Raw genomic sequence first — 14,348 nt, 5'->3', positions numbered from 1 at the left:
CAATTATTTAAATATGAGCATTTCCGATGTTGCATTTTCAGCTTAAAATATAATATAGTAGGAAGGGGGAGTTGGACACATTTTAACTCTATTTTCTCCTCCAATATGGTAGTAAACAAAGAATTGTAAAACTATATGCTCAAGAGTCCCATAGACGGCTGTTAACTGTTTAAAAAACGATTAGGATATTCGGATATTATGCGCCGAAGGTGTCCCATCTTTCCCTATCCTACTATACAAATCCCTTTTACTGATTAGTGCGTGTTTACAGTATAGTGGGGTAATATAGGGCATGTCCTCATTATCATTTACGTCCCTTTTGGTAGTAAACAACGAATACTTACAACATTGTATAACCATATAGACATGCGTCTCTAAAAGCGGGTTGTTATTGTTCAAAAGACGATTGGAAAATGTGGGACTTACTGTAGCTGCTTTACGGTATTCCATCTTACCCCACAGTACTACATTGACCTTTTCATTTTATTTTGGCGGGTCCGGAAAGGGAAATAGTAGCTACCACCGGATTACAGAAATACCCCTATTTTTCAATTCCTTTCAAGTTATGTAAATTCCCAATTTCGTAAATCTGTCACAGGTGCAACAACGGGAAGTGCATTCAGGCGTCGGAAATTTGCACCGGATATGACGCATGTGGTGACTGCAGTGCTGAACGTAAATGCCAGATCAACGAAAGGTGAGAACTTTCAAACAATAAACCATGTAGATGCATTACACTGTCCTGAACCTAAATTTCGATTATGTACTTAACAATTCATATACAGTATAGGGTGGGGAAGAAAAACCTTTTTTATAGTTTTTCGTCCCATTTGGTAGTGAATAAAGAACATTTAAAGAATTATAAAACTGTATTCTCACGACTCCTATAGATCGTTGTTATTAATTGTTTAAAACTCGATCAGGATATTTGGATATTATGTTTTCATGCTGTCATTTCTAACACAAAACTTTAATCTAAAGGATGGTCCTAAGTTTGAGAAACGTTTTTATAAGTCGTCTTTATAAAACCTTTTTATAAGAAATGTTTAAAAGATCTCTTCTTGTGGACCACTCACTTACTGTCTTCATCAACCTTTGAGCAAATCTAATTCACTATAACCATTAACGAATAATACACTTCATAATATTCAACACACAGTTCCGAAGTGGTCCACCCTGTTTTCAATTGCGACGATGGCAGTTGCATACGTGAGTCCCTGCGTTGCCAAGAAAAGTCCTTCTGCTCGAACGGTGAAGACTTATTTAACTGCCCTTCTACACCACCAACAACAACGAGTAGAAATACTGTTGCACAGACGCCAGTGAGAGAATCTGTACATGGACTTATGCAAACTACTGATTCATCCACACAAAGAACAGTTGCTGGCGATGGTGGATCTGCTAACACTGTTCGTTCTGTTAATATGGGTATCTTTGTTGTTGCACAGGTCTGCCTTGCATACTTAATGGTGTCATAGCAGCCTTAACGTGTTTGTGCGATGCTTTTTTTACTGTTTAAAGATAGTGTGTTCTGTGTTACTAGTAGCAAATGTTAAAACCCAAGTCCAAAAATAATGTCTTGTACATACATCGTGTCGCTTTAAATCTTTATATATTTGCTTAGAATCGTATTGCAAACTATGTAGCTTTCTGTGATATATAAATATACTTTGTCGATTTTCGGAACTTTTTGTCTTTCTGTAAAGTATAGTACAAATAAACGAGAATTTTGTGCAGCGTTTTAAGGTGCTTATTTTGTTTGTGTAGCATGTACGTCATATTGCAGCTGCAATCGGAATTCATATATATATAAAATGCAAGTTTTGCAATAGCAATCACCCTGCTGTCTCTGCTCCCCTTTGCAAAAGAAAAAACTGCGAGCGATACGAAAACAAGGGTCATGGGTCACGAGTTAAATTGTCACACATGACTAATCACTCAGTAAAGAATTTTGTTGAGATTCCGGTTTTGGTTTTTAAGGTTTGGATTGATTTTAAATGAATTAATTAAATGTAACTTTCTTTAACCTTGCGTGGCTGGAAAACGACAGTCGTTATAACACGGGTGTTCATACACCTCGTGCCAGCTTACGAGTTACCGTGTATGTTACTTTGTGGGTAATTATTTTGGCCCATTTTGTTTGTAATACACGTTTTGATTGTAATAACCCAGTTTGACAACTAATGAAGGCTTAAATATATGGTATTGCATGTAGGTTTGTTTTTTTATTTGCGTGTAAAGTAATGGTTTGTGTAAAACGCATGTTATAGCCTTATAGGTCTGTTATTTCTAACACTTTTGGGTTTACGCACACTTTTTTTCTTCCAGTTACACCTTAATTTGTTTTGATTAAATACAAATCAAATACGTTAATTTAAACTGTATTGTCCGTTTAATGGCCACACTTTATCTGACACAAAAAGAATTTTTAGTTTTACCATTAGGGTGTTTTTTGCTATTTCTTTTTTTTTGGTAAATTAATTCATATTATGTAAAAAATTTAGACCTTGATTTTTTGCATAATCATTATTTTACAAAAATTGCTTTTTAACTTTTTTCCAGAAGTAATTTTTCGAGTTACAATTTGTTGTTTCATTTTTTCAGAAAATTATATATTTCGAATTACAAATTTATTTTTGTCAAGTCGAATTTCAACATGAGTGACTCAAGGTACTTTACAACGACCAAGAAAGGTGAAATCTTCGAACTGAAGGCGGATTTAAACAGCGACAAAAAAGAAAAAAAGAAGGAAGCTGTGAAAAAAGTCATTGCCAGTATGACAGTAGGAAAAGATGTGAGGTAAATGTGAAATGTTCGTTACAAGTTTATTTATTGGCTTTAGGAATGTCTTCTTTATAAATTTGAAAATTTGTATCAATTAAAGACAATTATTACCAGTATTTCATATTTTGAAGGTCGCAGGCATTTGTTAAAATTTTGCATTTAAAATACATACATTTCCAAGCGTCAGTAAGAAATTAAATTTGTTTGAGAGAATGCAGATTTGGTTTGTTGTTTAATTAATTGGTGTTCTTGCAAAACTAGTATAATATGCCTAACCAATATAGTTACCATTTTAACTGGCTGATATTTAAAGTTACAGTTTTAGTTTGTTTGAAAATAAATTCCAATATGTTTTTACAGTGCTCTGTTCCCTGATGTTATCAACTGCATGCAAACGGACAACCTTGAATTGAAGAAGCTTGTGTATTTGTACCTCATGAATTATGCTAAGAGTCAACCAGATATGGCTATCATGGCTGTCAACACATTTGTGAAGGTGAAAAAGAAAATCTAATATTTATATATGTTTTAAATTGCTCTACTCTTACGGAAAGTAGCCAAATAATTCTTATAGAAATTTGTGTATTGATTTGCGAAGATTTTTGGTAAACTGCTCTTTAAAAAAGTTCCTAAACTTAAGAAACAGCGAAAAAAAGTCTCTAAACAGCAGAAAATTTGTATTAAAAACATTGTTACACTATAACAACCAGTGAAGTTTGAAAGTATGTAGTTTTCTCTTTGTACCAAATTTGGTGAAACCTAAATTCATAGAATAAAAGTAGAGTAGCCTACGCCTATACTGCCCTAACCTTTTTAAAATACTGGGCAGGGAAAGTTAGACACATAAGCCTATCAAACAAATCTTATTGGTTATAACTTATATTGTTCACTCATTAATGCAGTATAGAAAATTTTAGGGGGTGGCTGCCACTCTGCCCCCCCCAGGTTTGGTGCCTATGATTAAATGTACAGAAAGACCGTTAAAAAAAGAAACAACATTTTTTTTTTTTAATCAATTTTTATTTAGCTTAGTAAAACTGAAGTTTCATACAGTTTTATTTTCTTTGTTTGTATAGCCACAGTAAAGCAGAGTCAGAGTGGTTGTTATTTTAATTGTATTGATTTTCAACCTACAGGATTGTGATGACCCTAATCCATTGATCAGAGCACTTGCTGTTAGGACCATGGGATGCATACGAGTTGATAAAATAACAGAATATCTGTGTGAACCACTGAGAAAATGCCTTAAGGTGAAATATCTAGGCCTTCAAAAATTTACCATTCGCTTGCTTAATATATTGTATATATACCTAGGGATGCACATTACAGAATTTCGAATCCATGAGATTCGAATCCTTTTGTATTCGAATCTAATTACGGGATTCGGTATTCTGTTTAATGACGTCATTACACGTCATCTCATATACTATATTAACAATTTTTGAAAGTTATTAATTTTGAAAAAAAATATTTTTGTGTTTGTGGGACTTTCGAGAGTAAACGTTTCGTAACGTCTTTTTATAGCCTGCTATACGTTTCATGACGCAAAAACTACCAAATAGTACAATTTTTGATCATTTTACAGCTAATGATCAAACAAGGCTACTATGCAAGGGTCAATAAACTGACTTTTGTGGGTAAAATTTTTTTTTCCTATAAATATAAAAAGATTCGAAATTCTAGATTCGGAATTCTAGATTCGAATTAAAGTATTCTAGGATATCCTAGAATACCTAATTATTCTTTATTGTGCATCCCTATATATACCTGATAAATCACAAACAAACTTTTTATTTGACATTTTTGTTTGTTTATGTAAAATTTTCTTTGTTTCTTTATTGTTATCTACAGAAATATTTCCATATTTTATGCAAAACTATTTTAAAATAACGAGTAAGTGTTATCCTTCTGGCTTTGCTTATTTGTATAGACACCTAACAGGTAAATAAAAGATCTTTTAGATATAAAACGATGGTCTTACGTCTGATATCTATAAAGCAGGGTCAGATAACACAACAATAAAAAATATTTTACCACAAGAAATCTATTTTCAATAGCACAAGTAATCAAACACAAATTTTAAAATAAATTGTTAAAAAAAAATTTTTTTTGTCTATGCTTTCATAATTTTTTTCTAATTTAAAGTTTAAGTATTGTATAGGACGAAGACCCTTATGTAAGAAAGACAGCAGCAGTTTGTGTTGCAAAGCTTTATGACATAAACAATCAGATGGTTGAAGAACAAGGTTTCCTTGATGCTTTGAAGGACCTGTTATCGGACTCCAACCCGATGGTACAATTTTTTATTCTTTTTTTTAATAACTAGTTCATTTTTGATTAATTATTTTTATATAGTAGGGTGTGGGAAGACGAGACACATAATATTCAAATATTCTGATCGTGTTTTAAACAATTAACAGCGGTCTATGGGAGTTGTAAGGATGCGGTTTTATAATTTTTTTAAATGTTCTTTGTTAACTGCCAAATGGGATAAGAAAATAGTTTATAGATTCCTAACTTTTCCAAACAAAACTCAGGTCGTGGCAAACGCTGTTGCTTCACTCTCGGAAATCGGAGAGAGCTCGACACGGGCAGCAGACCTGGTTAACTTCATGAACACACAAACAATCAATAAGCTGTTGACTGCTCTCAATGAATGCACGGAGTGGGGCCAGATATTTATACTTGATGCGCTCGCTAACTACAACCCAGAAGATACAAGAGAAGCACAAAGGTCCGTGGGAATCATAGATGTCACTTTTGTTAGATTTTTTAACAAAATCCGACGTGAAATTATTAAAACCTGGGGTGACATTAATAAAATTTAAAAAATCTGGGGTGGTATTGTTAAAATCTTAGGTAAAATTATTAAAAAATTCTTGGCTGATATTATTAAAAAAATAACCAATCTGGGCTGACATTGATGATTAAAATCTTGGGTAAAATTATTAAAAAATTCTTGGGTGACATTATTAAATTTTTTAAAAATCTGGGGTGACATTTATGTAAAATGCGTCAAACATATTGAACTTCATTGATTAATGTGTTGAATACTGTTTAACTTTAGGCCTGATTGTTGCTTGTTTGTATAGATAATTAACAGTAGGGTAAACGCTGTATTAAGGTGGCTGTACACAGTATCCGGCATGCGAATTTGCTTGCAAAGTTGTATACCAACCCATTACCGAGTTCCGCATGCGGCAGCGAAATCCGGACAAAACAGACGAATTCCGGATACTGTATAGCCACCTTTATTGTGCAAAACTGCATTACTTGCGGTAACATGCCAGCATTTCTTACTGAATCCCTATGTATAGTAAGGTGGTACACAAATATGGGTTCTATACTGGTAATGTGGCTATAATTATACCCTACTTAACTGTTACAGGGAGTAGTCAAAACCAATCATATTTTTCATGGTTTTTCAGCCCTTTAATTTACAGCATACATAAAATTGCTATCTGTTTGCATTTTCTTTATTTATTCACTTAATTTATTTTCAACTTTTTTAGCATTTCTGAGAGAGTAACACCACGCCTCCAACATGCAAATTCTGCTGTTGTGCTTTCTGCTGTTAAAGTGAGTTTTTTTTTACATTTTCCCAACATTTAGGTTTGTACCATTGATGTGTCTAGTATTTAACAAAGATGTGTTGTAATGTTTATTTTTAATATGCCAGTTCTGCCCATTGTGGTTGTACAAATTTTTGGTAATTTTTTTGGTGCAAATTCAAGTGGCAATAAGAATGCTTTTCTGGCACTGGCAGACAAAATGAAATGAAAAAAGCCTCTTCAAAGTTACATACATGGCAACTTGTAAGCGGGCAAGAATTCTGTAAAACAGGACAAAAAACTGAACAGAATACCTGTATTATGGACAGAACACCTATGTTATTATAGAAACCGCACACCTGTATTATAACGACTGTCCTTGCCCAAGCCACACATGATAAACAACAAGTTAAATTAATTAATTTATTTATTTATGAAACAGACCAAAAAAAAACAGAACAGAACATATGTATTATTATAGAAACAGAACACCTGTGTTATAACGACTTTCCTTGCCCAAGCCACACATGATAAACAACAAGACACAAGTTAAATTCATTCATTTGTTTATTCACTCAGATTATAATAATAAAAAACGTCATTCCTAACCTAGGTTTGCATGAAGTTGCTCGAACTGATGGATTCGGACAAAGATTATCAAGGCACCTTGTTGAAAAAGTTGGCTCCACCACTGGTGACTCTTCTATCTGCTGAACCAGAGATACAATATGTGGCGTTAAGGAACATAAATCTCATCGTGCAAAAACGGTATTTAAATAAATGAATGAATGTTTTGTAAAAATAAACTAAAAAGTATGACTGAAATATTTTTGTACAGTAAATTTTTTTATTGAACTTATTTTACTTATAAAATTATATATATATATATAATGTTTTTTTTATAAATTTTCCGATTTTATTTCAGCCCAACAGTTTTAAAACACGAGATGAAAGTATTTTTCGTAAAATACAACGATCCAATTTATGTGAAACTTGAAAAGCTTGACATCATGATTCGACTCGCTTCGCAATCTAATATTGCTCAGGTACAGTGATGCCATTGCAGTGTTGCGCGTAAAATTTTTACAGATTATTCTAAAAATTTTATACTTTAAATTTTACCAAAACTTTTAAATATATTTTGTAGGACATTCGTTTTTTTAAACTAATTATTTTCTATTTCTATTTTTTTACAATAGTTACTAATTATTTTCTATTTCAAAACATAAAAACAGTAACAGCTCAATACCCCTGTGTTTAAAATTTGGTCTACCCTAATCGATAGTATTTAAACTATTTATTTGAATTTAATATAAAAATTTTCAAAAAAACTATTAAAAACATTTTTATTTTTCAAAAAAAATTGTCAAAAAAAATATTGAAATTTTTTCATAATTTTTATTGCTGTTTTTATTTTAGGTTCTTGCCGAGCTAAAGGAATATGCGCAGGAGGTTGATGTTGATTTTGTTCGAAAATCTGTTCGTGCTATTGGCAGATGTGCAATCAAAGTTGAGGTAAATGAGCATACTTGTTTATATTGTAATGTATTTACATAGTACTGTGTTGGGGTTGCACTCTGAACTGTATCCCAGAGGTACAATACCTTAATCGTTATTATATTTCCTTGTCTGCTTGCATTAATTGACAGGGAGCATGAGTTGTAAGATCATATACTTAGTCCGTGTGTGTATTAGGAGACACCCATGTTATAACTTAACAGCGAGCATGAGGTGTATGAATACATCATGTGTGTATGGTGTATTAGAATACACCCATGTTATAAATCGACAGTGAGCATGAGGTGTAGCCTGTGTAGGAAAACCCTTTGTGTGTCTGTTGCACTACAGAATCAGGGGTACAACAAATACACCATGTGTAGCGCATCAGGGGTACAAATGCACCATGTGTATCTTCTGTCATGTGTTTAAGAACAGGCCCACATGTGAAAACTCACATTGTTTAACTTAACAGTGAGTATGAGGTCTTTATATAGCATGAGTGTGTGGTTTATAAGAAAAAACGCTAGCGTTGCAAGTTATAACCTGACAGTGAGAATGAGGTGTTTAAATTTACTATGTGTCTGGTGTATAAGAAGACCCCCATGGTATAAATAACCAAACAGTGAGCATGGGTTGTACAGATACACCATGAGTCTCTGCACTCTCTGGTGTAGGAAGGCACCCATATTTTAAAGTAGTCTATAAATATAATCAAACACATTACACTGCATGCACATTCTAATAACCCTACTATACCCAGCAATCATCGGAGCGATGTGTGAGCACCCTACTTGATCTAATTCAAACCAAGGTCAACTATGTGGTACAAGAAGCCATTGTTGTGATCAAGGATATTTTCCGTAAATACCCAAACAAGTAAGTAAACAAAAGCAAAATACGCAAGTGTGAATTATTAATTACACCTTTTTAAGTAGTTTTCCCAACATGTATCGTATAAATTATTATAATTCTGTTTGTAAATTTACACATGCACAAAAAAAAGGGCTTTTTTTCTATAAAGGCAATGACAGTCGTTACAACATGGTTGTCTCATTTTAGTCACTTTCGCTTACAAGTTTTTTTTAATAACTAACAATCTGGACAACCAATAAGTGACCACTGGGTTGGAAAAAAGTATTAATTTTAACCCAAAACAGTGGTAGCACCGAGTCTTGACCCGATACCCTTTAATTTGGATGCAAGCACTTTACCCCTAAACCTCACACTTACCCATGTCCTACTTCCCCAGATACGAAAGCATTATCGCCAACCTGTGTGAAAACCTGGACACCCTTGATGAGCCAGAGGCCCGTGCATCTATGATATGGATAGTGGGGGAATATGCAGAGAGAATCGACAATGCTGACGAGTTGCTTGAAAGTTTCCTGGAAGGTTTCCATGATGAAAATACACAGGTAAAATGATTACGAATTAAGGGGTTTCATTTTTGGTTAATATTGAGAATCGTTTTGAAGATTACTTGTTTCATATAGCTGGAAAATGTGTTAAAGTTTTTTAGGGGAGCAGATGTGAAAAAAATCATTTCAATTTTTGGGCTAATGCTTATAAATAATTTTTTTGTGTAGATTTTTCCACTTCATATTAAAAAAGAATTCTTAAATCAAAATTGTATTTTATTTATGTGTATGTTATAACTAATAGGTCAACTCTGCCCTATATCTCAGGTCTCGTAGCATGTAACAGTGTAGCATCTTCCATATGAATAAAATGTTCTATTCTATTTTATGTGGGCGAGGTCCCGTAGCGTGGCACGCCATGGGTCCAGGATTTAGGCCAGGATTTGCCCATTACCCCAAAACCCAGGGTGCTACCACATAGACCTCGCCAGTTAGGATGTGTAGAATATGTTAATATTGGGGTAATTTTTTTCTGGCATAAATTACAGTTACCCATGCATGCCTTGCTGCCGCCCCTCACCCATTCTATCCTATGTGGGTAAGGGCCCGCGGCGTGGCATGCCATGGGTCATAGGCTTTAGGCCAGGGTTGGCCCATTACCCCAAAGCACCTATATGGAATATATTATTATTATTATTAACATAGCATTAGTACACATAGTATATTGCTTTTTTTCATACAGGTTCAGCTCCAATTATTGACAGCCATTGTGAAACTTTTCTTAAAGAAGCCAACTGAAACCCAAGAACTTGTTCAATCTGTACTTAGTCTGGCTACACAGGTAAAAAATTGCTAATTTCAAATAAATATATATATATATATATATATATATTAAATTTGTATACGCTTCTGTAGTTTTTTTGATTAAAGTAATTTGGACAAAAACTCTTATTCGATGTAAACATTAAATTTTCTTTCTTTTTTACAGATTACAGTGTTATCGGTAGCAGCTACCCATATATAGTTGGGTGGGGGAAGATGGGACACCTTTTTATTCTATTTTCTCTACCCATTTGTAGTAAACAAAGAACATTCAAAGAATTATAAAACCATATCCTCAAGACTCCCATAGACCATTGTTAATTGTTTAAAACACGATCAGGCTATTTGAATTTTAGGTGCTCAAAGTGTCCCATCTTCTCCCACCCTACTATATACAGTATTGTGTTCCTACCCCAGCAATATATCTAATATATCAATATTTTTTATATGTTTTTTTATCTCAGGACAGCGACAACCCTGACTTGCGAGACAGAGGGTATATTTACTGGAGACTTCTCTCTACAGACCCTGCAGCTGCTAAGGTAGAATTATTCCATGGTTACTGAATTACTCTTGTAATGTTACTGTCCACTGTCCTGCCCTAATTTTCCCCACAAATTTTAGTATTTTTAGATATATATATACCTGTTTTTAAAAAATATTTTTTTTGGAAAATCTTTTTTTACTAAAATAAGCAAGAGGGTCACAGTGTCAGAAAACGGCAAAATTAAGTTCTGTATAGAAAATATGTATGAATAGATGACACTTACTTATTTATTCATTTACATTCATTACAACACTGATCCATGTTTTCATACACCTTGTATGTAACTTTCTTGGTGATTATATATTTTTCCCTGTATGGATAATAATTTGGACAAGCCATTAGTGACAACTGATTGGTGGAAATACAGTTAAGTGTCTTGCCCTAGACACATACACAACAATGGTAGCAGCATTGAGCATCGAACCCGGCACCCTTTACTCACAATTCAATCGCTTAACCACTGAGCCACAGTCCTAAATCACCCAAAGTAACATACATGGTAACTCGTAAGCTGGCACAGGTGTATATAAAAACAGTACACCCGTGGTATAATCGGTACCTCTAAATTGTCAGTGTGCGCAGTGTACGCAGTGTACGCAGTGTGCCGCAGTGTGCGCAGTGTGCCGCAGTGTGTCATTAAAAAATAAACAAATTAAGTAATATTTTTCCCCGGACTTTTTCTCAGTTCGGTACGGCGCCGCTGTCGTGATACATTTGTTCCGACTGATATAGTTGTACCGGGTGCTATACACAATCGCCGAGACACTACTGCGCTTGCGCAGTAACTCTATAAACAAATATAATGACCACTCGGTACAAATTCATTACGACCTTCCGTTGAAAACGTTTCAAACATAGCGTTTATACATTTTTCAGTTGGTCCATATTTAATGGGCATCGTATTGTATTTGTTCCGACCTATTGCGCATGCGCAGTTGCATTGCGGCGCATGCTTAATAGCTCCCGGTGTCGTGATATAAACGTTCCGACTGATATATTTGTACCTGGCGCTATGCGGATCAGTTGCGAGGTTAAAGCAATCTACATTCATTCATTCAATAACTATAACTGACAAACTATTTTCAGGACGTAGTTCTTGCTGAAAAGCCTCTGATTTCCGAAGAGACCGACCTGATTGAGCCCACCCTTCTAGATGAGTTGATATGTCATATAGCATCACTTGCTTCTGTATATCATAAACCACCAAGCTCATTTATTGAGGGCGAACGTGGCGTAGCGGCCATGCGCAAGTCACTTCATAAAGCAATGTAAGTTTTTAACTTTAAATATATTTTCAAAACTTTGGCTGTAAGTTAAAACCACGAAACACGTAGAATGCTATTTCTTCGTACTTTCCCCAATATTTATTGAATATTTCGGAAAAACTGTGAGTCACGGCCCCTTACCCTAACTACGCCACTGTTACAAGGTAGGAAATTTCAAATATTTTATAAAAGTTGTGGTGTTACACAACTGCCTGATTTTAATAACAATGCTTTTTATTTTTATATTATTTATATTAATTTTTATTGTATTTCTATATTTAGGACCCCAGAAGGTGGCGCTGTGGAGGCAGATGTAGCTTCACCCACCCAAGCACCCCAGGTATTATTTTTAACAGTTGTTAATAAATAATAAAACATCGCTAATATAATGACATTTGCAATGGTAAACGTAAAACTGCGAAAAGTAGTTGCAAAACTTTCATATTAGAGTTCTATTTTTATTTAAGGGTCCTGCTATTTTTTCAAAACATTATTTTTTGCTTTTTTTTAAAAAGCGTGTATTAACAACCGCTGTTTTACCGTAAACTGCTGTTTTTTTTCGCTTTAAAAAAAAATCCCGTTTTTTGTTATAGTGAACAAAGAGACAAAATAAATTTTATTAAATTTTTTTTTGCAATTTTTTTGTTGTCGATTTTTTTCCTATTTTTGTATTTTATTCCATTTTTTTGTTGCTGTAGTTATAATTTGTTTTCAAAGGTTATTCCTGCCCAAGACGCAATGGTCAGTGACCTGCTTGGGTTAGACCTGGGCCCCGCTATCGTACAAACCCCAATGGCTGCCCCGATCGCTTCCAACCCCATGGACCAACTTGGGGGGCTTGACTATCTGGTGGGTGACGTTTATTTATCAATTTATGATAAAAAGGTGTGGTAGGGAAGATGGGACACCATTTCATTCTCTTTCCTTGTCCCATTTGGTAGTAAACAAAGAACATTTAAAGATATATAAAATCATATCTTTACGACTTTCGTAGACCGTCGTTAATTGTTTAAAACATGATCAAGATATTTAGATATTATGTGCTAAAGGTGTTCCATCTTTCCCAACTCTACTATATATATACGTTATACTTTCGTTATATTGTATCGGTGTAATATTTTTTAATTTTGAGTTTTATTCGCCAAACATTAGAAACCTTATTGGTTAATTTTAACGCAGAATATAAAAAAATAGTTTTTTTTTTATTCTTTTTTTAATAATTAAATCAATTTACAGCATAGATAAGTATCCAAAAAACTGTTTTTATCTATATTTCATTTCATTAACATATTAACTTTTAGCACAAGAAACACAAAAAAACAGATTTTAACACTATATTAACTAATTATAAACAAAAAAAATGTTATTACTTATATTTCAACACACCAATTTTTTAGCAAAATAATTAAAAAGCAGTTTTTAACACTATATTCAACTAACGACTTTTAACACAAAAATAAAACAGCAATATTAGACTGTTTTAATCCAAACTTTCCTAACATACTATTTTTTCTTTTAGATGGGTGGGCCCACCCCAATGATGGGGGGTCCAGCCCCAGGAGCCCCAATGGCGAACCCCATGACCAACCCCATGGGGGCACCACCAGCGCAAGGTATGGACAATTCACTTCTGGGTTTAGATTTCTCGCAGCCCGGAGGCTCTTATGCAGCTCCCAAGCAGGTTAGAAAAAGAATTATGTCCAAAAAACTAAAACAATTTTTGTTTTATGTCAATTTTTAGGTAAAAGCAGGTTAGGATTAAAATTATGTTTAAAATATAGAAAAAAAAAGGATTTTTTGATTTATTTTTTTGGGGGTAAAATATTCCCTTTTTTAAAAGTTGCTGTTTTTCGGAGGAAATATATTAAAAAATGCTTTTGGTGCGAAAGCTGCAAAATTATCTATGTGTATATATATATAGATACAATCATACAAAGACTTTAATGGTTAAATGCAGAGAACGCAGTGTGGTTAACAAACAGTTCTGCCCATTCTGCCACACAAATATCAAAATATAATTTTTTTTAAATCAGATCCATTAAAATATACCTTGAATTTAAAACAACACATTTTTTAAAAACCCCAATCTTAACTTGAATTTCAAGTATGCGATTTTGACCCCTTTTTCTCAAAATAACTCTTGTATCTTCACACTGAATTAGCCGAAAGTTTTTAATTTCCTACAAAAGCCGCATGTTTAGCCACAAGCCACGTGTTTTGCCTCAAGTAACCTTTTTTTACCCTCAAGCTATTTTTTAAAAGTTACGCTCGGTTTTCTCCCACTTCATGTTTCATTACCGGCATTTATTAAATAAACAAAGCTGGGTAAAAGTTATTAATTCATTGCATGATATTTTTAATGTTATGTGTTGAAAAATTAATTTTTTTTTACATTTTTAAAACTTTTTGCGAACGTTAAAAAATTATGTTTGCCTATTCTAGTAAATTTTTTATTCGAAAAAAGCATAGTTTTTTCCAAATATATATATAATTTAAATTTCCATATATATATAAATATATA

The 14,348-nt window shown here is 33.5% G+C and overlaps 2 protein-coding genes across 2 annotated transcripts in view; both read left to right on the top strand.

Moving 5' to 3' along the window:
• Positions 1-1,741, top strand: part of LOC101242269 (prolow-density lipoprotein receptor-related protein 1-like) — an 8,646-nt gene extending 6,905 nt beyond the window's left edge. The window contains exons 11-13 of the mRNA XM_018814196.2: positions 556-564; positions 601-697; positions 1,160-1,741. Of these exons, the coding sequence (XP_018669741.1) occupies positions 556-564; positions 601-697; positions 1,160-1,478 (425 nt within the window). The 3' untranslated portion in view covers positions 1,479-1,741. The remainder of the gene's footprint in view (positions 1-555; positions 565-600; positions 698-1,159) is intronic.
• An 835-nt stretch (positions 1,742-2,576) lies between these two features.
• The window catches only part of LOC100179997 (AP-1 complex subunit beta-1), a 41,770-nt gene continuing 29,998 nt past the window's right edge, over positions 2,577-14,348 (top strand). Inside the window, exons 1-17 of the mRNA XM_002122380.5 lie at positions 2,577-2,799; positions 3,145-3,280; positions 3,921-4,034; positions 4,946-5,077; positions 5,322-5,518; positions 6,297-6,363; positions 6,949-7,103; positions 7,261-7,381; positions 7,755-7,850; positions 8,596-8,711; positions 9,085-9,250; positions 9,936-10,034; positions 10,480-10,557; positions 11,649-11,830; positions 12,110-12,167; positions 12,545-12,676; positions 13,347-13,508. Of these exons, the coding sequence (XP_002122416.3) occupies positions 2,657-2,799; positions 3,145-3,280; positions 3,921-4,034; positions 4,946-5,077; positions 5,322-5,518; positions 6,297-6,363; positions 6,949-7,103; positions 7,261-7,381; positions 7,755-7,850; positions 8,596-8,711; positions 9,085-9,250; positions 9,936-10,034; positions 10,480-10,557; positions 11,649-11,830; positions 12,110-12,167; positions 12,545-12,676; positions 13,347-13,508 (2,154 nt within the window). The 5' untranslated portion in view covers positions 2,577-2,656. The remainder of the gene's footprint in view (positions 2,800-3,144; positions 3,281-3,920; positions 4,035-4,945; positions 5,078-5,321; positions 5,519-6,296; positions 6,364-6,948; positions 7,104-7,260; positions 7,382-7,754; positions 7,851-8,595; positions 8,712-9,084; positions 9,251-9,935; positions 10,035-10,479; positions 10,558-11,648; positions 11,831-12,109; positions 12,168-12,544; positions 12,677-13,346; positions 13,509-14,348) is intronic.

The sequence above is a fragment of the Ciona intestinalis genome, chromosome 11 (assembly GCF_000224145.3).
Source record: "Ciona intestinalis chromosome 11, KH, whole genome shotgun sequence".
Lineage (NCBI taxonomy): Eukaryota > Metazoa > Chordata > Ascidiacea > Phlebobranchia > Cionidae > Ciona > Ciona intestinalis.
The sequence above is the reverse complement of the archived record's forward strand: the minus strand, read 5'-3'. Positions and strand labels throughout refer to the sequence as shown.